Source organism: Choloepus didactylus, chromosome 5 (genome assembly GCF_015220235.1).
Source record: "Choloepus didactylus isolate mChoDid1 chromosome 5, mChoDid1.pri, whole genome shotgun sequence".
NCBI classification, from domain to species: Eukaryota; Metazoa; Chordata; class Mammalia; order Pilosa; family Megalonychidae; genus Choloepus; species Choloepus didactylus.
Genome location: NC_051311.1, coordinates 105,366,919 through 105,392,259, shown reverse-complemented (window position 1 = coordinate 105,392,259; position 25,341 = coordinate 105,366,919). Strand labels below are relative to the sequence as shown.

The window sequence follows — 25,341 nt, the reverse complement described above, 5'->3', positions numbered from 1 at the left end:
TAAACCTTCTTTATTCCCCGACCTGGTAAAGAAAAGCTCTCAAGTGAAACTGACTCTTTGATATTCACACATATACTTATGATTTATTTTTTAAAAACATCATTCTCTCAAATGAAAGTCATTTACCCTCTGTACCCTTATCATAATAAGGCTATTTCATCTTCAATCATTTGGAAACTTCAAGCTTATTTAGCCTGCCCTCATACTGCTGGTAGAAAGATTTCTCTGAAGACAGCTAATTTTTAAATATTTTCATCACATGAACTATGGTCAGCATTGCTCTCACGGCCTTAGCTAAATTAAACTCTTCTTTTCTCTGGAGCTTTCTTCTTTAACATAGTTTAGTTTACCATCCCCATTCCCACTTGATCGAATAGTAAGGCATACCTTTGAGTTCTGTATCCACCTTGCTATTTCCAGGAGCTCTTCCACAGGCTGGACAACTTGGGCCACTGCAACTGGTTATGCAGGGCGCGTGCTACCCAACTCCAGGGGAAAATACGTGCATTGTTGGCAATGTGAACACACTCCCTGGAGTTGTGCCGTGCACACCTGAGCAGGCCCTGTGTCTTTGCTTAATACTAGTGCTATTCATTTACTCCTGAGGCTATAAAAGCCCTACCCCCAGAGTGCAGACATATCTACCTCTTCGGCTTTACCTCTCTCTCTTATCACCCCAGCGCTCATGCTCTAGCACAGGGTTTCTCCACATTGGCAATATTGACATTTTGGGCCAGGTAATTACTTTTTTGTGGAGATGTTAGGAGAATCCCTGGCCTTCTCCCACTAGATGCTGTAGCACCCCCACCTCACCTTGTGACAGCCAAAAATGTCTCCAGACATTTCCAAACATCCTGGGGAGCAAAATCACTCCTGATTTAGAACTACTGCTCTAGCCACCCAAAATTAGCAATAAGTTCCCAAACACCATCTGCTGACTGGTGTGTCTGTGCCTTTAGCAACATGGTTCCTTCCCCGTATCTATCCTTTCTGTATATGAAAACTTGAACAATTTACATTTATACTTTTTTTTTTTTTTTTTTAAGGTAAGAAAGTTTCTGCTTTTATTGAAAATTTATATGACTCAGTATTATAATAAACATAGCCATTTTCACAAAAAAATGACAGTGCTATGTTAGAGAAGAAAATATTAATTGAAGGGATTTACTCATAGTGGCAAGACAGACTTCTATCAATACAGAATAAATATTAACAGCATTCTTCAACCAACAAAATGTAGGAACCAAGCTAGATATAATAAATAATTATCCAGAGAAAAAGATGGCGAATTCTCAGATGCTAAGCCTGTGTTTGCAAAAGGATGCATGTCAATTAGTCCCATCCTCATGCCTCACCTTCAAATCACAGAGCCTGTCTCAGGCTATGTTAAAAGACCATCCTCTAAGACAAGCAGAGGAGAAGAACACTATTATCCTTACGGTAAATGCAAAACAACTGCAGAAAACCCCTATGGTAAATTGAACACAGTTTAATAAGTAGACTGAGTATGATCTAACTATAAAATTTAGGTAGCAGAGTGTTACATATGGCAGGACTGGAAAAAAAATCATTCATGACATTTTCTTACCCTTCTCTGAACCCCCCTCCCACCACCATTATGCTATTAACAACAACAAAAATTTTCAAATTTTCCTCCCACCAAAAAAAAAAAAAAAGAAAAAAGAAAAAAAAAGAAATAATGCAGGGAGCATTTTTTCTTTTTTGAACAGCTTCTTGAACACCCCCAATACCAAGTACTCACAAGGTGTCTGTGCAAATTTATTTCACATGATTTCAAGGAAATGATTAACTCACTAACAAATCTTGAAACAAATCTATTTTGTAATTTTGTATATTATCTGGAACGGTAGGAGAGGAAAAGGGGTGTTGGTGGTAAAGAAGTACAATCCAACCAAACAGAATGTTAAAAGTTTTAAATCAACAATGAGTCTGACTTTTTCTGGTCAGGAACCCAAGACTCTAAAATGTTGGGCGAGATTCCGGTCCGGCCGCTACTGAAGAACACATTTCTCTTCTTTCTTGGCCATCTTGCCTTTGTTTTGCTCCAGAGTTCGCTCCAAATGCTCGTCTTCTTCTTCGGCCTGCTTCTCCTGCGCGTCCAGGTCCCTGACAAGCGCGTCGCGCTTGTTCACCAGGGCCACCAGCTCGTCCAGCAGGAGTTGCTCGCGTCGCTTCTGGGCCTCGGTCTTCTGCCAATCTTCGATGGCTAGCATTGCCCGCAATTCCCGGTTCAGCAGCTCATACCTTCATTCCAGGTCATGCTCTTTTTCCAGAAGAGAGAGCTGGTTCATTCTCCTTATTAAGGCATTTTTTTTTTATTAACTAACATAAACCATTCCTGCATCATAGCTTCTTCTTCTTCTGTGTTCCTCCCTGTGTCCATGAGATAGCGAAGGCGCTTCTCCACCAGCGCGGCACGGGTGTCAATTTGCTTTTGCTCATTCTCTAGTGCTGCCAATTCTCCTACAACATACTGACTGGTGTCTTTGAACCCTTTATTAAGCACTTCATCTTCTGATGGCTTCCTCTGAGTTTCAGCTATCGCCACCTTCTCCTCATTTCCTTTCTTTGTATCTTCCTGTATTGATCTCTGCCTTTTCATCTCTGGTCTATTCTCAACATATTGACTGAAAGACTGAAGTTGAGTTTTTCTAACTGTAGTATCCTTGCTGAACACAACAGGATTTCTGAAACGTTCTGTCGCTTTTTGTAATCGTTCAATCTGGAGATCTTCTGTGCCATTCTTAATGTCTTGCTTTGAGCTCTCAGTTACAGCTTTCTGAGGAGCACTGGAGAATGAATTTGCCACCTGTGGCTGAGCTTCTGGGAGCTTCTTCAGTTTCAAGTCCACCAACTTAGTGTTTTGTTCGGGAATATCAAGGTCATTTCCTAAATTAGTAAATTCATCTGCACCTCCTACAACAAAGCCTTCAGGACTCTCCTCGTTAGTATCTATCTCAATATTATCATTTTCATCTCCAGATGCCTTTGACCTTTCTTTCAACTTTTCTGCAGCCATTTCACCATAGCTGGGAAGTTCTGACATCTTCACTCCAGATCGAGCTTCTGCTATTAGCTGACGAGCTCTCTCTCTCAGCTGCCGACGCCGCTCTTCATCTTGCTGATCACTTAGCTGCCTGTTGCAGAGTGGTGTGGCTGTGCTGGTATTCTGCTTATTCCCTGCCTTTAAAGCTGCATCTCTTCTTGCTTGCTCAAGCAGAACTCTTGCTCTTTCTTTAAGTTCTTCTTGTCTGGATAACATTCGATGCTGGACTGTTTTTGTGGATATATGATTTAAAGTGGTTCTGTCAGCATCTGGATCAGTCTCTGTCTGCTTCAGGGAACTATGTTTTTTCTTTGCAGGGTCTGCATCTCTATTGTATGGGTATCCAAGTTTAGCAGTGGGAGATAAACTTGTTTTTTTGACAGGTGATTCAGTATCTGATCTGCATTCTAATGGTAGAAAATCGTCCAATTTTTCTTGGTCCAAGTTCCTAGTAACATCTACAGTCTGAAGTTTTTGCTCATCTGTTTCCTCACAAATAAAGGGTGGAGACACATCCTTCTTCTTATCACTAACATATAAGTCACTTAATTCTAGGTTCTCAGCTTTCAATAGTCTCTGCTTGCCTAACAAAACCTGTGCTTGGGTTGCATCTGTGTTGGGACATATTCCAGGGTCATCGGATCCTGAAGTCCTTCCAGAGCCCTGCTGGGACTTTTGGGGTTCTGTGTCACTTTTAGTCCTGCGGCAGTAAGGGGAGGCTGTGCTTGGACTAAGGTGATCATCAGGAGTCTGATGCTCACTTTCTGACTCTCCAACCCCACTATCATTTACAAATAGAGAGTCATCCTGAGATAAGAAGTCTACTGCTCCGCTGATAGGCTGCTGCAGTTCAGGCTCCCGCTTCAGATCACTAAGCTCTGCATAGAATTTTTCCTGATCAACAGAACTGTTTGTATCTGTTTCATAGTTTCCAACTTTATATGTGCTTTTACTGCTGTTTTCCTCTATCTGAACAACATTTAGTTCTTGGCCACTGAAATGTGCCCTTATTTGATAGAGGTAAGTCATAACAGTCAGTTTGTCAGGAATTGCTAATAAAACCATATCAGAAGGTTCCAATAACCGGGAAATTCCTATGCTGGCAAATCCATCGTATGCCTTTTTGTTGTTCTCTTTAATATCTTGAGGATTCAGAGACTTGTAGTCAATTAAATCTGGTCTAAAATGGTGTAATATTGCACAAAAAGATAAACCATTTCTCCATGATGTAGTAAAATTGGTGATTTTCACTCCACGGTAGTTTTTTGTAACTTCTTTGCACCATACAAGCAATGACTGACTAGCATTTGGCTTTCTCCCCAAAACAGGACTTGGTATAGGACTTGGCTTAGGAGAAGTTGTAAGATCTCTTCCTGCAGAAACAACTGTGTTTTCACTTACTCTTCCTGTCTTTGGTGAGATAACTGGTGGGGATGGAGCCTTTCTTTTCATTTTCTTTTCAGTTTCCAGTTCTTCAACCAGATTTACCAAATTATTTGGAGGAGGACTTGGCTTAGGTTCATAAAAAGGATTTGATTCATCCAACTCTTCTTCTTCAGTTTTAGAACTATCAGCATAAAGGTACTTGGACATGTCCACAGGCCTTATATTTTTTCTTTTTGTACACTGGGGAGGAGAGTCCTTTACAGTTACAAAGGTTTCTGGCTCATCAAATGGGTTCAAATATTGTGGAGTCTGTATCTCTTTAAAGGGATTATAGCTGTTATTATAAAAAGATTCTTCTGGTTTTTTAGAAGACACTTTCTCAGTGATTGGTTCTTCTGAGTCAGGATCTCCAAATGGATTTAAATCTGTTACATCTGGATCACCAAATGGGTTTGAATTCACAGTGGCCAAGTCCTTTTCTGCTTCATCCAAAAAGTTAAGTTTGTTGATAAGCTCTGTAATTTTTGCTGCCTTTTCCTCCTGGTTCACTCGGTTCTCATCATCTTCTTCATTATCTTCTTCAAAGTCATCCAAATTGCCAATGTCAGCCTGCTTCATACTCATCAAACTAGCCAAACTTTGCATGTCTTCATCCGTGGCTTTTCCCTCCCGAAGGAAAATGCAAGATAAAGAAAACTGGAGAGTGGAAGATACAACTTTTTTAGACAATGGCTTGAATTTTAACTTGACATCAGTCTGAGTCGGCATAGGGCTTGCATACTGTTTCATGTTGATGCTGCTAGTAGCAAGAGCTTTTCTTCGACCAGAAGGAGATTCATTTTCTATGACAAATGTCCACTCTTTGTCTTCAAATTCCTCTGCATGAGGATCCTTAAAAAGTGTCACAGTGATTTCAATGTTTTCAGGAACAGGCCACACTACAACACCACGGTATGGATTTTTTATTCCAGGTTGCCAGCTATGAACCTTAGAAGACTTCCTTCGGCTTCTTCTTGTCCAAACTACCACCAGTTTATCTGGTTGCCTTCTCTGAGGAAAGGCTGCATCCAGGGTTCCTCTGTCACATGGAAAGCACATGGTTACATCTGCTGGTCCTTCTCTCCGGGTTCTGGTTTCAATGGCTGTCTCCAAATGTCTCTGGGTGTTTCTCTCTCTGCTCCATGGGCTTTTCTATCATTTATCATTTCTTAGTACACTCAACCATCAGCTCTTGGTAGGAAGCCACAAACTGGAACTTGGATGCATGTTTTCCCACACGCTGCAGTCTCTTCCAAACTGAAGCCATGATGATCAATCAACACACTGGAGCAGTGCTGGGTTAGCAACACAGCAGCTTTAATACAGCAGAGGGTCCAAAGCAAAAGAGCTTTGCAGGGTATTGTCGATATTTCAAAAAACTCAACTACAACTTGAAACGATGTTTGGGGTCCATAAATCTTCTCCCTGTTTGTGTCACAGGGTAAATCCCATCTTAGATGAATTGCCCAGTCGAGAACAGTATGATACACATGACAGGATGAATGAGAGGAGGTTCCCTCATGGAGACATCACCATTCCACCTCATGGGCTATGCGGTGTGTTTTCTGGAGGACTCTAATCCCGCTGTCGGGCTGAGTCTGGCCCGGTTCCCTCCTCAGCGCCGCTCCTCCGTCGCCGCCGCAGCAGCAGCAGCAGCCGCCGCCACCGAGTCCTCCATCCCCGCCGGAGCCACATGGAACAGCCGAACCAGCCACGGCGCTCGCAGGAGCCGGGGTCTACAGCCCCTCAGGCGGACGGCGCCCCTCACGCCCGCCCCCTCCCTGACGCAGTCGCCTCGCGACCGTCCCCCACCCTACAAAACCCTGCCAGAGCCGCGCCGCCGCTCAGAGCCCAGCACCCCCTCCCCCGCCTTCCTCCTCCGCCACCATCATCATTCCATTTATACTTAGAAAGCAAACAAAGAAACAAAGCAACTACAAAAAGAGCAACTGTAACCATAACAACCACAATAGTTTAGGTGTCATTACCTTCAGGGAGGACAACCAGTTTCCACGATAGATTTACTCTTTCTCTTCATTTAGATTTTGTGCAATTTTTCTATTGCTGCACTAATCCCACTGCCTAGTAATTTATTTTATTAAAATCCATCTCACTTAATGGAATACAGGCACTGTGGGCATAATAGTGTGAGCCCAATTTGTCCGTGTAGCTCCAAGCCTGGAATACACGCACTACATCGTTGTTGAAGAAAACATTTACTGTTACCTTTTCCACTGATGCTCCTGATCAAACGTGTGTACATATTATTCCAAGCATATTAAAAGTCCTTGCTATTTGCTTCATAAAGTTAATAATATGGGTGGTTTGAATATCATGCTTCAAAAATTAATATCTAAAAGAGACAAGTGGTTTTAAAATTAAGCTTATAAAGTATCTTTTTTTTAAAAAAAGACAAATTTTATGGAAAGATTCTTTGTATTTGTTAATACAACATCAGAAACATAGTTGTTGCTCATCAACTCTTTGATTGGATGTTAACAAAACTGAAAAAAATGCTGTACTCTGAAGAATGAGGGTTAATACTATCACACTGAATGTAATTTTGCTGAAGTTTTCTGTGTTTCACTTTTTGACTTCATATATATAGATATATAATTTTATTATCTTTTCTAAAAGATACTACATTTTGCTAAATTTATAAACTCTACTGTAGGATAAAATCATCTTCAAGTATTCAAAATCTATTATCATATTAAAAACATTACTTCTGCTACGCTCTTTGCAAAAAGTTGAAGGACTGTTTTCAGTTTCTTCGCTGCCTTTTTCAATCTCTTCTAAGTTTCTGGGGTAATGATTTGTTATATGCATTTCCTTAAATAACTGTTAGCTTAAACATATTGTGTAGTCCCATATAGAGACATGTATCCTCTTATTTTTTCTTTTTCATCTCAACACTGAAATATTGGGAGTAGCTGACCTCTAAAGTCAAAATGATTATTATTTCCATTTTACTGGTGAGAAAACTGAATTGCAAAGGATGTAAGTAACTTGCCCAAGGCTTCCCAGCTGGGAGTGGAATTATAACCTGGGCAGTGTGGCTCCAGATCCTGTGCTTTTACCACTATGCTCTGTAGACTTTTCTGTAGTTGTTCAATATCTCTCATTATATTACCGAGCCATTGATGTTCTGAGGGCAAATCCTTATTCACTCACTGTTTCTCCCCACATCCTCTCGTCTGAGCTCATCTCCCTGCTGCTAGTAGAGACCCATGTGTTATACTTTCTAGGGCCACCATGCCCTCTTTTTCACCAAGTTCTTGGCTAGGGAAAGCCCTCTCTGCTTACCTCCTGTGATGGTTAGGTTCATGTATCAGCTTGGCCAGGCGATAGTGTCCAGGTGTCTGGTGAAGCAAGCACTGGCCTAACCCTTACTGCAAGGACATTTGTGGCTGGTCAATGAACAAGAAGGCTGGTTTATCAAATCATCAGTCAATTGGCTGCAGCTGTGACTGATGTCAACAAAAGGCGTGTCTTCCACAATGAAAGAATGCAATCAGGTGAATTTAATCCAATCAGTTGAAGACTTTTAAGTGAGACAGATAGAGGACCTTCATTTCTCCAGCTAACCAGTGAAGCGTTTCTTGAGGAGTTCATCAAAGTTGCCAGTTTGTTTCCTGAGTTCATCAAACATCTTCATTGGAGTTGCCAGTTTGCTGCCTGCCCTACGGAATTTGCACTTGTGCATACCTACAGCTGTGAGACACCTTTATAAAATCTTATATTTATAGATATCTCTTGTTGATTCTGTTTCCCTAGAGAACCCTAACTAATACACCTCCATTCCCAGACCACCGCTTACAAGGATCTATCCCCACACAGACAAATCTGTTGTCTTGTTTGTTGAGAAATGTAGTCTTGACAATGTGGCATCAAAAAGATTATATCCTCTCCTAGTACCAAGCAACTAATTAAATACTCTTACTGTTTACACAGAATGTTGACATTTTTATGTGGCCATTAAGACATAGGATATTGTATCAGGACAAATAATAGAACCATAAAACTTTTATTTGGCAGGATTTTTTTCTAATTATTCATTTAAATTAAAAAGATAAAATGCTCATTAGAAAAAATACATTCAAAAATGTATGAAGTGGGCGGGGCAAGATGGTGGATTGGTGAGCTGTATGTTTTAATTACTCCTCCAGGGAAGTAGGTAGAAAGCCAGGAACTGCATGGACTGGACACTGCAGAGCAATCTGACTTTGGGCATACTTCATACAACACTCATAAAAACGTGGAACTGCTGAGATCAACAAAATCTGTAAGTTTTTGCGGCCAGGGGACCTGTGCCCCTCCCTGCCAGGCTCAGTCCCGTGGGAGGAGGGGCTGTCAGCGCCGGGAAGGAGAAGGGAGAACTGCAGTGGCAGCTCTTATCGGAAACTCATTCTACTGATCCAAACTCCAACCATAGATAGACTGAGACTAGACACCAGAGAATCTGAGAGCAGCCAGCCCAGCAGAGAGGAGATAGGCATAGCAAAAAAACAGCAAGACAAACTCAAAAATAAAAGCAGATGCTTTTTGGAGTTCTGGTGAACAGGAGTTCTGTTCTGGTGAACAGGTTCATTTGCAAAACCTGAAGGAAAACTGATCTCTCTGCCCCCTGGATCTTTCCTTAATAGCCCTAATTGCTTTGTCTCTTAGCATTTCAATAACGCATTAGATCTGCCAGGAGGACCCTTTTTTTTTTCTTTTTTTTTTTTTTTTTTATCTTTTTTTCATTCTCTAAAACAATTACTTTAAGAAGCCCAATACAGAAAGCCTCAAAGACTTGCAATTTGGGCAGGTCAAGACAAGAGCAGAACTGAGAGCTCTGAGACAAAAGGCAATAATCCAGTGGCTGAGAAAATTCACTAAACACCACAACTTCCCAAGAAAAGGGGGGCGTCCTCTCACAGCCATCATCCTGGTGGACAGGAAACACTCCTGCCCGTCACCAACCCCATAGCCCAGAGCTGCCCCAGACAACTGAATGTGACGGAAGTGCTTCCAATAACACGCATACACCACAAAATTGGGCATGGACGTTAGCCTTCCCTGCACCCTCAGCTGGTTGTCCCAGACTTGGGAAGGTGTAGCAGTGGGAATTAACAAGCCCCATTCAGACATCATTTCATCAGACTGGGAGCCTCCCTACACAGACCGGCAGCCCAGAACCACCCTGGGAGGACGGCACTCACCTGTGACATAGCACAGTCATCCCTCAACAGAGGACCAGGTGGTACAAAGCCTGGAAGAGGGACCCACTCACAAGTCTCAGGGGTCACACGCCAATACCAAGGACTTGTGGGTCAGTGGCAGAGACAAACTGTGGCAGGACTGAACTGAAGGATTAGACTATTGCAGCAGCTTTAAAACTCCAGGAACACCAGGGAGATTTGATTGTTAGAGCTGCCCCCGCTCCCTGACTGCCCAGACACACGCCCCATATACAGGGCGGGCAACACCAACTACACACGCAAGCTTCGTACACCAACTGGACCCCACAAGACTTACTCCCCCACTCACCACAGAGGCAATGCGGGGGAGAACTGGCTTGAGGGGAACAGGTGGCTTGCTGACGCCACCTGCTGGTTAGTCACAGAAAGTCTACTCCACGAAGGTGTAGACCTGACAAATTAGAAACACGGATTTCAATAGGTCTACAAATCCTGAAAGAACCCTACCAAGTTAAGAAAATGCCAAGAGGCCAAAAACAACAGAAAATTTTAAAGCACATGAAAAAACCAGATGATATGGATAACCCAAGCCCAAGCACCCGAATCAAAAGATCAGAAGAAATACAGTACTTGGAACAACTGATTAAAGAACTAAAGATGAATGATGAGACCATGGCAAGGGATATAAAGGACCTGAAGAAGAGCATGGAACAGGATATAAAGGACATCAGGAAGACTCTAGAAGAGCATAAAGAAGACATTGCAAGACTAAAAAAATAGATGATCTTATGGAAATTAAAGAAACCATTGAACAAATTAAAAAGATTCGGGACACTCATAGTACAAGACTAGAGGAAGTTGAACAACAAATCAGTGACCTGGAAGATGACAGAATGGAAAATGAAAGCACAAAGGAAAGAATGGGGAAAAAAATAAAAAAAATCGAAATGGACCTCAAGGATATGACAGATAATATAAAACGTCCTAATATAAGACTCATTGGTGTTCCAGAAGGAGAAGAAAAGGGTAAAGGTCTAGGAAGAGTATTCAAAGAAATTGTTGGGGAAAACTTCCCAAATCTTCCCCCACCCTAAATACACAAATCATAAATGCCCAGAGAACTCCAAATAGAATAAATCCAAATAAACCCACTCCGAGACATATTCTGATCACACTGTCAAACACGGAAGAGAAGGAGCAAGTTCTGAAAGCAGCAAGAGAAAAGCAGTTCACCACATACAAAGGAAACAGCATAAGACTAAGTAGTGACTACTCAGCAGCCACCATGGAGGCAAGAAGGCAGTGGCATGACATATTTAAAATTCTGAGTGAGAAACATTTCCAACCAAGAATACTTTATCCAGCAAAGCTCTCCTTCAAATTTGAGGGAGAGCTTAAATTTTTCACAGACAAACAAATGCTGAGAGAATTTGCTAACAAGAGACCTGCCCTACTGGAGATACTAAAGAGAGCCCTACAGACAGAGAAACAAAGAAAGGAGAGAGAGACATGGAGAAAGGTTCAGTACTAAAGAGATTCAGCATGGATACATTAAAGGATATTAATAGAGAGAGGGAAAAATACATACGACAAACATAAACCAAAGGATAAGATGGCTGATTCAAGAAATGCCTTCACGGTTATAACATTGAATGTAAATGGATTAAACTCACCAATTAAAAGGTATAGATTTGCAGAATGGATCAAAAAAAAATGAACCATCAGTATGCTGCATACAACAGACTCATCTTAGACACAGGGACACAAAGAAATTGAAAGTGAAAGGATGGAAAAAAATATTTCATGCAAGCTACAGCCAAAATAAAGCAGATGTAGCAATATTAATCTCAGAAAAAATAGACTTTAAATGCAGGGATGTTTTGAGAGACAAAGAAGATTACTACATACTAATAAAAGGGGCAATTCAACAAGAAGAAATAACAATCATAAACGTTTATGCACCCAATCAAGGTGCCACAAAATACGTGAGAGAAACACTGGCAAAACTAAAGGAAGCAATTGATGTTTCCACAATAATTGTGGGAGACTTCAACACATCACTCTCTCCTATAGATAGATCAACCAGACAGAAGACCAATAAGGAAACTGAAAACCTAAACAATCTGATAAATGAATTGTATTTAACAGACATATGTAGAACATTACATCCCAAATCACCAGGATACACATACTTCTCTAGTGCTCACGGGACTTTCTCCAGAATAGATCATATGCTGGGACACAAAACAAGCCTCAATAAATTTAAAAAGATTGAAATTATTCAAAGCACATTCTCTGACCACAATGGAATACAATTAGAAGTCAATAACCATCAGAGACTTAGAAAATTCACAAATACCTGGAGGTTACACAACACACTCCTAAACAATCAGTGGGTTAAAGAAGAAATAGCAAGAGAAATTGATAAATATGTAGAGACGAATGAAAATGAGAACACAACATACCAAAACCTATGGGATGCAGCAAAAGCAGTGCTGAGGGGGAAATTTATAGCACTAAACGCATATATGAAAAAGGAAGAAAGAGCCAAAATCAAAGAACTAATGGATCAACTGAAGAAGCTACAAAATGAACAGCAAACCAATCCTAAACCAAGTAGAAGAAAAGAAATAACAAGGATTAAACCAAAATAAATGACATAGAGAACAAAAAATCAACAGAGAAGATAAATAACACCAAAAGTTGGTTCTTTGAGAAGATCAACAAGATTGACAAGCCCCTAGCTAGACTGACAAAATCAAAAGGAGAGAAGATCCATATAAACAAAATAATGAATGAGAAAGGTGACATTACTGCAGATCCCGAGGAAATTAAAAAAATTATAAGAGGGTACTATGAACAACTGTATGGCAACAAACTGGATAATGTAGAGGAAATGGACAATTTCCTGGAAACATATGAACAACTTAGACTGACCAGAGAAGAAACAAAAGACCTCAACCAACCAATCACAATCAAAGAGATCCAATCACTCATCAAAAAGCTTCCCACAAATAAATGCTCAGGGCCAGATGGCTTCACAGGAGAATTCTACCAAACTTTCCAAAAAGAATTGACACCAATCTTACTTAAACTCTTTCAAAACATTGAAGAAAATGGAACACTACCTAACTCATTTTATGAAGCTAACATCAATCTAATACCAAAACCAGGCAAAGATGCTACAAAAAAGGAAAACTACCGGCCAATCTCCCTAATGAATATAGATGCAAAAATCCTCAACAAAATACTTGCAAATCGAATCCAAAGACACATTAAAAAAAATCATACACCATGACCAAGTGGGGTTCATTCCAGGCATGCAAGGATTGTTCAACATAAGAAAATCAATCAATGTATTACAACACATTAACAAATCAAAAGGGAAAAATCAAATGATCATGTCAATAGATGCTGAAAAAGCATTCGACAAAATCCAACATCCGTGTTTGATAAAAACACTTCAAAAGGTAGAAATTGAAGGAAACTTCCTCAATATGATAAAGAGCGTATATGAAAAACCCACAGCCAGCATAGTACTCAATGGTAAGAGATTGAAAGCCTTCCCCCTAAGATCAGGAACAAGACAAGGATGCCTGCTATCACCACAGTTATCCAACATTGTGCTAGAAGTGCTAGCCAGGGCAATCAGGCAAGACAAAGTAATAAAAGGCATCCAAATTGGAAAAGAAGAAGTAAAACTGTCATTGTTTGCAGATGATATGATCTTGTATCTGGAAAACCCTGAAAAATCAACGATACAGCTACTAGAGCTAATAAACAAATTTAGCAAAGTAGCAGGATAAAAGATTAATGCACATAAGCCAGTAATGTTTCTGTATGCTAGAATGAACAAACTGAAGAGACACTCAAGAAAAAGATACCATTTTCAATAGCAACTAAAAAAATCAAGTACCTAGGAATAAACTTAACCAAAGATGTAAAAGACCTATACAAAGAAAACTACATAACTCTATTAAAAGAAATAGAAGGGGACCTTAAAAGATGAAAAAATATTCCATGTTCATGCATAGGAAGGCTAAATGTCATTAAGATGTCAATTCTACCCAAACTCATCTACAGATTCAATGCAATCCCAATCAAAATTCCAACAACCTACTTTGCAGACTTGGAAAAGCTAGTTATCAAATTTATTTGGAAAGGGAAGATGCCTCGAATTGCTAAAGACACTCTAAAAAAGAAAAACGAAGTGGGAGGACTTACACTCCCTGACTTTGAAGCTTATTATAAAGCCACTGTTGTCAAAACAGCATGGTACTGGCACAAAGACAGACATGTAGATCAATGGAATCAAATTGAGAATTTGGAGATAGACTCCCAGATCTATGGCTGACTGATCTTTGATAAGGCCCCCAAAGTCACTTAACTGGGTCATAAAGGTCTTTTCAACAAATGGGGCTGGCAGAGTTGGATACCCATATCCAAAAGAATGAAAGAGGACCCCTACCTCACACCCTACACAAAAATTAACTCAAAATGGACCAAAGATCTCAATATCAAAGAAAGAACCATAAAACTCCTAGAAGATAATGTAGGAAAACATCTTCAAGACCTTGTATTAGGCGGCCACTTCCTAGACTTTACACCCAAAGCACAAGCAACAAAAGAAAAAATAGATAAATAGGAACTCCTCAAGCTTAGAAGTTTCTGTACCTCAAAGGAATTTGTCAAAAAGGTAAAGAGGCAGCCAACTCAATGGGAAAAAATTTTTGGAAACCATGTATCTGACAAAAGACTGATATCTTGCATATATAAAGAAATCCTACAACTCAATGATGATAGTACAGACAGGCCAATTATAAAATGGGAAAAAGATATGAAAAGACAGTTCTCTGAAGAGGAAATACAAATGGCCAAGAAACACATGAAAAAATGTTGAGCTTCACTAGGTGTTAGAGAGATGCAAATTAAGACCACAATGAGATACCATCTCACACCAATTAGAATGGCTGCCATTAAACAAACAGGAAACTACAAATGCTGGAGGGGATGTGGAGAAATTGGAACTCTTATTCATTGTTGGTGGGACTGTATAATGGTTCAGCCACTCTGGAAGTCAGTCTGGCAGTTCATTAGAAAACTAGATATAGAGATACCCTTCGATCCAGCAATTGCACTTCTCAGTATATACCCGGTAGATCAGAAAGCAGTGACTTGAACAGATATCTGCATGCCAATGTTCATAGCAGCATTATTCACAATTGCCAAGAGATGGAAACAACCCAAATGTCCTTCAACAGATGAGTGGATAAATAAAATGTGGTATATACACACGATGGAATACTACATGGCAGTAAGAAGGAACGATGTTATGAAACATATGACAACATGGATGAACCTTGAAGACATAATGCTGAGCGAAATAAGCCAGGCACAAAAAGACAAATATTATATGCTACCACTAATGTGAACTTTGAAAAATGTAAAACGAATGGTTTATATTGTAGAATGTAGGGGAACTAGCGATAGAGAGCAATTAAGGAAGGGGGAACAATAATCCAAGAAGAACAGATAAGCTATCATGGGTAAATTTAATGTTCTGGGAATGCCCAGGAGTGACTATGGTCTGTTAATTTCTGATGGGTATAGTAGGAACAAGTTCACAGAAATGTTGCTATAGTAGGTAACTTTCTTGGGGTAGAGTAAGAACACGTTGGAAGTAAAGTAGTTATCTTAGGTTAGTTGTCTTTTTCTTACTCCCTTGTTATGGTCTCTTTGAAATGTTTTTATTGTTTTTTTTTAAATTTTTTAAAATTTTTTAAATTTTTCATACAGTTGATTTAGAAAAAAAAAAGTTAAAAAAAAAAAAAAAAAAAACAAGGAAAAAAATATGTAGTGCCCCCTTGAGGAGCCTGTGGAGAATGCAGGGGTATTTGCCTACCCCACCTCCATGGTTGCTAACATGACCACAGACATAGGGGACTGGTGGTTTGATGGATTGAGCCCTCTACCACGGGATTTGCACTTGGGAAGACTGTTGCTGCAAAAGAGAGGCTAGGCCTCCCTGTAATTGTGCCTAAGAGCCTCCTCCCGAATGCCTCTTTGTTGCTTAGATGTGGCCCTCTCTCTCTAGCTAACCCAACTTGACAGGTAAAATCACTGCCCTCCCCCCTACGTGGGATCAGACACTCAGGGGAGTGAATCTCCCTGGCAACGTGGAATATGACTCCCGGGGAGGAATGTAGACCCAGCATCGTGGGATGGAGAACATCTTCTTGACCAAAAGGGGGATGTGAAAGGAAATGAAATAAGCTTCAGTGGCAGAGAGATTCCAAAAGGAGCCGAAAGGTCACTCTGGTGGGCACTCTCATGCACAATATAGACAACCCTTTTTGGGTTCTAATGAATTGGGGTAGCTGGTGGTGGATACCTGAAACTGGCAAGCTACAACCCAGAACCCATGAATCTTGAAGACAATTGTATAAAAATGTGGCTTATGAGGGGGGACAGTGGGATTGGGGGGGGCCATAGGGATCACAGTCACTTTTGTCTAGTTTGTGGATGGATGAGTGGAAAGGTGGGGGAAGGAAACAAACAAACAAACAGACAAGGGCGCCCAGTGTTCTTTTTTACTTTAGTTGCTCTTTTTCACTTTAATTATTATTCTGGTTATTTTTGTGTGTGTGGTAATGAGGGTGTCGGGGATTGATTTTGGTAATGAATGTACAACTATGCAATGGTACTGTGAACAATCAAATGTACAATTTGTTTTATATGACTGCGTGGTATGTGAATATATCTCAATAAAATGAATTAAAAAAAAATGTATGAAGTATACAGCCCATATAAGTTGGTCAGCTTATGACCAATCTGTGTATGGTATAGCACTTAAGAGAAAAGTAAGCCTGATATCCAAATGTCATTGACAAATAATTTAAACTTATACTAAATTCTCTTAAAGATGCGCAAAGTGAACTTACTTTGTAAAAATAGAGAAATGTCCCCAAAGTTTTCTCCATCAATTTATCCTTCTTTATAGTCTCAGGGTCAATGCTGTCAGGGTTAGTCTTAGACCCCTACACCATATACCACACAGAGCAAGATCAGGATGGAGGAGTAGTAGCATGTTTTTGTGTAGTGTGGTTTGCTATTTGTTGATATGCTTTTACTTGTTCTGTTTATACCACTCTATCTTTTAAACACTATTGTACATAGAATCAGAAGTCCAACATATAACAGATAAAGGTGGAGCTCATCTGGCTGAGGCAAGAGCCATTGCTAGATGTTTTCTTTGAACCCCTTGCCTCACACAAGCATTAATATCTGCCCTTGTAAGTTTTCCAGAAGCACTCCTACCCTTCCTTCTTTATGAGATTAGGAAGAAGGAGGATACTAAGTACTTTTGGAAAATAAACCTACAGGAAAGGATTTCTGTGAGGGTTCTGCTTTACAGAGAGGACTTCTAGCTTGCAAAGCCTCAGGCATTATTAGCAGTGTCACATTTTTAAGGGCTCTATTCAAATGAGAATATGGCCCAAAAATAATCAGCACTGTTTCTCCTATTTTAAATCCCTGAATTGAGTGTCAAGCTAGTGAAAATGCAAAATAGAATACATATGGTATGAGTTGGAGAGATTAAAGTGGAGAGATTAATGTGAAACTCAAAATTAGAAAGTTATAACCCGAAGTTTCATTTTCCAGAGCAAGATCTAGGTGTGGAAGGAAAAGCACCAATTGACCATGAAGGGATCAGACAGCTGCCAGCTGAATCCACAGATCATTCGTAGAAAAATGAATATGGGACAATCAGACTTTGTGTGCATTCAGATGGAATGTAATGTGTCTATAGAATCACCATGAGGGACTCTTCACAAGATCATATTTAACCTGAATGCAACCAAACTGTTGAATCTAACTTCTTGCTTATCAGTAATAAAGAGGCCAGAGAAACTGGTCAGATGACATTCTGAGACAGAGGAAGCAATTAGTCAAAAGGTGGTGGGGTGTTCCGGTTTGCTAATGCTGCCATTATGCAAAATACCAGAAATGGACTGGCTTTTATAAAGGGGGTTTATTTGATTAAAAAGTTACAGTCTGAAGGCCATAAAGTGTCCAAGGTAAGGCGTCAGCAATCAGGTGCCTTCAGTGGAGAATGGCCAGTGGCATCTGGAAAACCTCTGTTAGCTGGGAAGGGATGTGGTTGGCATCTGCTTGCTCCCAGGTTGCGATTAAAATGGCATTCTCCAAAATGTTGCTCTTGGAGCATTTTGTCCTCTCTTAGCCACAGCTCCTCTTCAAAATGTCACTTGCAGTTGCTCTGAGGTCCTTCTGTCTATGAACTCCTTTATATGACTCCAGTGATCCAAGTAACACACACCCTGAATGGGGGGGGGGGGAGCAAAACCTCCATGGAATAATAATCCAACGAAAGGTCTCACCCACAGCTGATTGAGTCACATCTCCATTGAAACACTCAATCAAAGGATCCCAATCTAAACAACACTAATATGTCTGCCCCCACAATATTGCATCCAAGATAATGGCATTTTGGGGGACATAATACATCCAAACCGGCACATGGAGGGAGAGGGCTTCTCTTCAACAGTCAATGTCATAATGTTTCTTTTCCATGTCATAAAAAAGATGGGCTGGTGTGGGTGGGGGGTGGGGTGGGGGAGTGGGTACAGGGTCTTTAAAGAGACCAAATAAATATAACAATTAAAGCAATGCCTTAATATAATAGGCTCCTTGGTTTAAACAAACTTTAAAAAGGCTTTTTGGGTTAATTAATGACATTTAATAATGGAATGGTTATTAAATGATATTAAGGAACTATTGCAATTTTATTGGGTTCAGTAATGATACTGTTTGGTGGTATGATAATGGTAGAAAATGTGCTCATTTTAGAGTTCATACAATAGTATTTAGGTTTAAGATGTCATATTTAATTTATTTTAAAATAATTCACAAGCTGATGAAAGAAGCAAATGTGGCAAAATATTAACAATTGTTGAATCTAGGTAATGGATATTTGAGAGTTGTTTTATGATCTTTTTCCTTCTGTTTGAAAGTTTTAATTTAAAAAGTGGAGAAATGAAAAAACTGAATATAATTGGAAGTGTGAATTAACTTCACTGAAGCTGATCATTGTTAAACACAGCTCCTTTGCTCCTCCCCTCACCACCAAATGGATGGATGGCATCAATATGTATCTTCTTTTTATGTGAAATGTTTCTAAAATAGCTAAAATAAACCTATTTTGTAATTCTCTTGTGATTAAAATGTAGGATTCAGTTAGTTTGAAATTGAGTCCATTCATTCACTCACTCTCCTCATTCAACAAAGGATTTATAATGACATTACAGAAAAACCAATTCTCAGGAAATCAATGAATTTTTAACTTTTAAGCCACTGTACTTACTTACTCAAGTTACCAAAACTCTGAGTTTCAGTTTTATCATCTATAAAATGAGAATATTAATAAACTTCTCATAATTTTTCTGTGACGATTAAACAAGCTAATAAGTATAAAGTGCTGGAATTCAGTGACCATATGCTAGATTTCTTTAAAAGTAGAATCAAAATCCTAAATTCTTCCTATAATTTAAAGATTTTAGAAACTGAATATGATGCATTTCAATGAAAATTTGTTTCTCAATTACAGAATCATTAATATAATTTCTGCTAGTGAGCATACAAAATAAAACATAATAAAATGCTCAAGAGTTTTCGTGACTCTTCCAAAATTGTAATAAATTTTGAAAGGGTATGAGGTGAGTTTTTCCAAAAAACTTGGGTTAGTGTTTATACAAATTGGTGCAAAACAGTACAATTATTTCTGATAAATGTACTTCAGAAACAACAGGGCAAAAGAAATTTCTGGAATATACCTTCTAAGGAAAATGGCATGCTATTAAAAAGTCTCAGTACCCAGAAACATTTTATTTCAGAAGCAGACTACCTAATTAAGTAGACTATGTGCAGGGAGATCAGGTAGCGACCTTGCTTAATTGATTTTTAACAATTCTGTAACTGTAGTGCTACCATTTGTACAGCTGTAATTAAAGACCCAGTGTTTCAATGTCCACCCTTTGTTTTCTGACCTGTCATAAATGCCTGCTACAGGCTGAAGCCAACAGTGAAAGGTTTTATTGATAATAGATTTTGAATATAATTGTGATAGAATTTAGGTCCCCCCCCCTCAACAGAGTTGGCACTGTTCCACTTCATGGAGAGCTGATTTCTGTAATTTCACTTCTCAACAAATGACAATAGCTGAAGCAGAATAAGTGAGAGCTAATCAAATGGAACCAACTTACTGGCTGGCTCAATTTATTTGTACAATTGAGGCGGGCACAACAAAATAATTAGTTTTGCCACCCACGGATCATTAAGATAACTTTAGAGAAAATCAGACAGAAAAAAATGTCCAGACTTGTATCTGATTTTTATCTATGCTAAAAAATGTTAGAAAAATTGAGATAGATTTGCAATAGGATATGACTCTTCTACCCAAATATCTGTGTTGTCTCATTTAATGAAAAAGTGTATTATTTATAGTGTGTAGAATAATCAGAATGCAAAGCATGGCTGAAACCATGACATATCCCTATCATCAATGAAATATCCAGAGTAATAAAATAATCATATATGTCAGCTAGACATGTATGGTAGAGAATCAACAAATACTGTATCTTTTAGTGTTTGATTATCTCCTAAGAAAAAGAATATGAAAAAATAACAGTAAACCTCTATCAAATATAATTTAGGCTGAGAAAATTTGGAAGGTAATTCAGGATCTTACAATGCTTATAACGTTTCTTATGAATATTAATGCTCATTTTATATCTAACTGTGAAGTTGAAGATATATAAGAGTTGAGTGTGCTCTGATAGCTCTAGTTTTACCCACAGGGACTTATTTTTTTTTTAACTAGGACAAGCATAACCATCCACCATTAAGTATTCTATTCCTTAGCAATGAGTATTTTATTTATGAATGTTGACACATAACACTTTCATATTTAGGACTTATGAAAGCATTTTCATCTCCAACTATTTTATTTTATATTCAGTCAATTTTGTTTACAGATCCATGTCTACTGTTAGCTGTTTTCTGACTCATTAAGAATGCTTTTCACTACATCCAAACCACTTTCCCCCTCCTCCCCAAATACAAAAATAACAATACCAATTTATGGTTCCCCTTCTGTCCAATCTAGTGACTTCTCAGTTAATTCAGTCAGTTCAATCTCATTTCAGTTTTAAACTATCCCCAGGAATATAATTTAATCTGAGAGAAAGTGAGTTAACGTCCATCAAATAGAACCGAGTCAAATATTTTAGGAAATATGGTTTCTGAGTCTGACCAATTCTAACACATGACTACTAGTGTTCACATTTTTAAAAGAATTATTCAAAAGGATTAATATTTCCAAAGCTAATGTGATTATCTGGTGCCATTCTGAAAAGAAATAAAATACAGGGCAATATTTTAAAAATAATTGTTGGGTAAACATAACTGGATACTATTACTCTTCCAGGAGAAGTTCCATTTAGAGCATATTTATCCAGACGGGAAATAATAATTAGCAGAGGACCTGGTGGTAATATGAAAGAGTAAGCTGCCAATCAAGCAAATTACCTTAATGACAAAAATCATCAGAAAGGAAACACTTCAGATGAAAAATTGATTGCAGGGTGTCTGTGGAAATTTGCAGGCTCTGCCTCTGTGTGAGGACCTAGAACTTACCTAGGAATATTTTTCTTCAAACTGCAACTTCCATGTGGATATCAGTTTGCATTGTCATTCTCTAAGGGATCATCTAGGATGTTCTTGTATTTGCCATGAGAAACCAGCTCTTACAGAAAACTAGAGGACAAATGGCTTCTTTGAGAACTCTCTTCTAATAGAAAATGGCGATCACCTGAGTAGCCAAACTAAAAACAGTCTCTGTAAATGAGATGATATATGAAGAATGCTTATTATATGTCATATACTATGTATAGATTAATTCAATCCTCTTGACTACTCTGTAAGGTGGAGATTATGATGTCCATTTTCATATTCAGATGAAGAAATGAGCACACAATGGCAAAAGAACTAGCCCCGATTAAGCTGCTAAATTGGCATGTGAAGGATTCAATCCCAACTATATGTTAAATCCAAAGGCTGTGTTCTGCCCATACTCTTGTTTCAACTGCTCAGAATCTCACCAAGTGGACCAGCTGTTCTGGATCTAGTAATGCAAACAGACTGGTTGATGGATCTAATTTTTTCAATGTTTCTCCTTGAGGTTAAAAAAGGTTAGACATGCTAACAGCCTTCAGGGGATAAGAGGGTCAGCCTGGCTTCAAACCTCAGAGCTGCTACTTACAGCTGTGTGACCTTGAGCAGCATATTACCTGACTGTGCAAGTTTTCCACCTAAATCAATTAGGTATATTATAACCAATCTCATAGATTTGTTGTACAGATTAAAAAAGGAAATGTATATAGAGCACTGAGGAGTGTACCTGATATTAAGGCATAGGACAGCTCAGCAGCTTCTCAGTATAAGGGACTCTGTCACCAAAACTGAGCAGAAATATGATTCTAGGAACCCAAGTTTTTCTATAAAACTCCTTAAATAGCAGGCAAAATATAAACTGGACCCAGTCCTGCCCCCCAAAAAAGAATGGGGAAAAGCCATGCCTAGGTTAACCTATTTGCACAACTATTTTTATAAGGCTAACAAGCAAGTTGAGAGTAATTATACCAACTCTGAAATCACCCAGCTATCAGACATTGAAGAAGGAAGATACACTTAACTGAAAATCTGAACTCCATGAGGGCAAGGCCTGGTTCTAGTTATGGGACTTGAAACTAAACTCATAAAAGTTATATTAGTGACTCCCTAACACCACTTGGTTATAATAAAAATATATTTGTTGAAGGCTTACCATGCTGCCAGCTGGGTTCTAAGATCATTATATGCATTAATTCAAGGAATTCTCAGAAGTTCCTTAAGAGGTACCTCTATTATCTTGGTTTTACAGGAAACAGAGGCAAAGAGAGTTTAAATGGTTTGTCCAAGATCCCACAATCTCAGAACCAAGGAAATCAGAGCTGCTGCTTTTAACCACTCTATCTAACAGATTGACTCTGAGTTAGGAGTGGCTGAAAAATTGTGAAATAAAAGACATTAAGTAGGTGTTATAATCATATTGCATAGGTAAAAAAAAAATCTCTTATTTTGAGTTTAAGAAATAAAATATATTTTGTATTCATAGAAAACTGCTTTCAACCCCCTTCCAAATAAATATGAAATAAATATTTTTAAACACTCTGACAAGGAGGTAACATGTCTCAATTTGACCTTGAATACATAGCAAATTCTCCAAAATGATAGCTGTACATAGAAGTGAGATTCAAAATCCTACATTTGTTTTCATTTTCAACCCTATTTTTATATAGAGTTTTATTTTGAGAATTTTCATTGCTACATAAAAGTTGAAATGATAGTACCACAAACATCCATACACCCTCCACCTACAATCAACAATAGTAATATTTGGCCAATAAATGCTTATTTCTTTTTCTCTATACATATACACATGGGGGCAGTGGTTTTTTTGTTTGTTTATTTTGTTTTGTTTGCTCTACCTTTTGAAACTAAATTATAGACATCATGGTATTTCACACCTAAATATTTCCTCATGAATCCCTTAGGAATAAGAAATTCATTTAGAGCTTTATCAGAAATATTTTTAACCTGATTACCTGTATCTTGAGTCTAAATCAAGAGATACCAGTCATATAAATCGTAATCGATTGAGAAAGACAATGAATAGAGTAATCCTTCCCTGCAATTTGCTAGAGAAAGTATCCATGATACTTCAGTAAATTCTCCTGTGTCCTAGTTTGCTAATGCTGCAGAATGCAAAACACCAGAGATGGATAGGCTTTTATAAAACAGGGGTTTATTTCACTACACAGTTACAGTCTTAAGGCCACAAAGCGTCCAAGGTAACACATCAGCAACCGGGCATCTTCACCTGAGGATGGCCAATAGCGTCCGGAAAACCTCTGCTAGCTGGGAAGGCAGCCAGCGTCTGCTCCAAAGCTCCGGCCTCAAAACGGCTTTCTCCCAGGACGTTCCTCTCTAGCAAGCTTGCTTCTCTTCAAAACATCACTCCCAGCTGCACTCTCTTTCTTCCCCCCGACTCAGCTCATTTATATAGCTCCACAGATAAGGGCCCACCCTGAATGGGCGGGGCCACGCCTCCATGAGAACATCTCATCAGAACCATTGCCCACAGCTGGGTGGGGCACATTCCAAGCAAATCTAACCATTACCAAAACTTCTGCCCCACACAAGACCACAAAGATAATGGCATTTGGGGGACACAATACACTCAAACCGGCACATCCTGTCACAGTCAAGTACTATCATCATCCTCAAATCAAAAAGATGTACAAATAACAGGGTTGCTATAGTTGAATTCAAGTAAAGTTCAAGGCTTTTATATGAATTACCATCATTTAAAAATTTGTCTGGATACCAGAAATTTAAAAACTGATTATAAACTTGATAAAACACTATTAAGTATTTGATTTAAAATATCTTTAATAAACAATATCTTAAATATTGAGACCACTTTAGGAGGTAGACAAAGTATATTAAAGAACAATACAGAACAGCATTTAAGAGGACAGATTATGAAGACAGACTGCCTGTGATCAAATTCTGACTTCTTCCACTTACTAGCTGTGAGACTTTGGGAAAATTGTGCCTCATTTTCTAAATCTCTATAAGGAGGATTATGATGGTACTTATTGTATCACTGTGAAAATTAAATAAGAGTATATTCAAAAAGCTTCGAATACCTGGTATCTATTAAGTGCCTGAAAAAATGTTAGCTATATCTATATATAATAACTCAGCAGTTAAGAGAAGAGGTTCTCAAACTTTTTCATCTAAGAATCTTTTTGAAATCGTAAAGTTTTTGAGACCCCTAAACAGATTTTGTTTAAATTAATTAAATTTATTACTATTTACTGCATAAGAAATTAAAATTGAAAAAATTAAAACATTTATAAATTTATTTATAAATAACAAAAATGAAAACATTACATGCCAAAAGAAATAATATATTTTAAGGGAATAATTATATTTTCACCAAAAATTTTGTAAGAAGAGTGGTGGTGTTTTACGTTTTTGCACATCACTTTAATGTCTGGCTCTATAGAAAACTGCTCGATTCACATATTTGCTTCTAAATTAAATCTGTTGCAATATATTCCTTTGGTTAAAGTTTTTGAAGAAAATTCAGCCTTACACATGTATGTAGTTGGAACTAAGTGGAGTATTTTAATAACCTTTTCAAATAAATAGGGATATTGTTCTTTGATTCTACATCAAAACTTGACACGTGATGGTTTATTGAAGCTTGTTACAAGATGCAATCTGAAACCAAATCAATGAACACTGTCATACCCTTACATTACATACTGTTACTTTAAATGGTCTATTTTGCACTTGAAATGAGTTTTACTTTTGCATGATTTTTGAACATTGATCATTTGGTAAGTTTTGGCCCATCAAGGTACATGGTTTTTTCAAATATTAACACATTTCATTAAGCAATAGAAATATATTTGTTAAATTCACCAACAACCTTATCAGACAGGTCTGTAATTACTGAGACTCTCTCAAGCTCACCAT

At 38.4% G+C, this 25,341-nt stretch overlaps 2 protein-coding genes across 2 annotated transcripts in view; both read right to left on the bottom strand.

The window, feature by feature from the left end:
* The window catches only part of ZNF804B (zinc finger protein 804B), a 562,233-nt gene that overhangs the window by 461,283 nt on the left and 75,609 nt on the right, over positions 1-25,341 (bottom strand). The gene's annotated exons all lie outside the window — the stretch shown is intronic.
* On the bottom strand, positions 1,662-6,133 carry LOC119534350 (EH domain-binding protein 1-like). The gene is made up of 2 exons (XM_037836606.1): positions 5,656-6,133; positions 1,662-5,498 (listed from the first exon to the last, which is right to left on the bottom strand). The coding sequence occupies exons 1-2, from the start codon at positions 5,757-5,759 to the stop codon at positions 2,321-2,323; spliced, it is 3,282 nt and encodes a 1,093-aa protein (XP_037692534.1). The 5' UTR covers positions 5,760-6,133; the 3' UTR covers positions 1,662-2,320.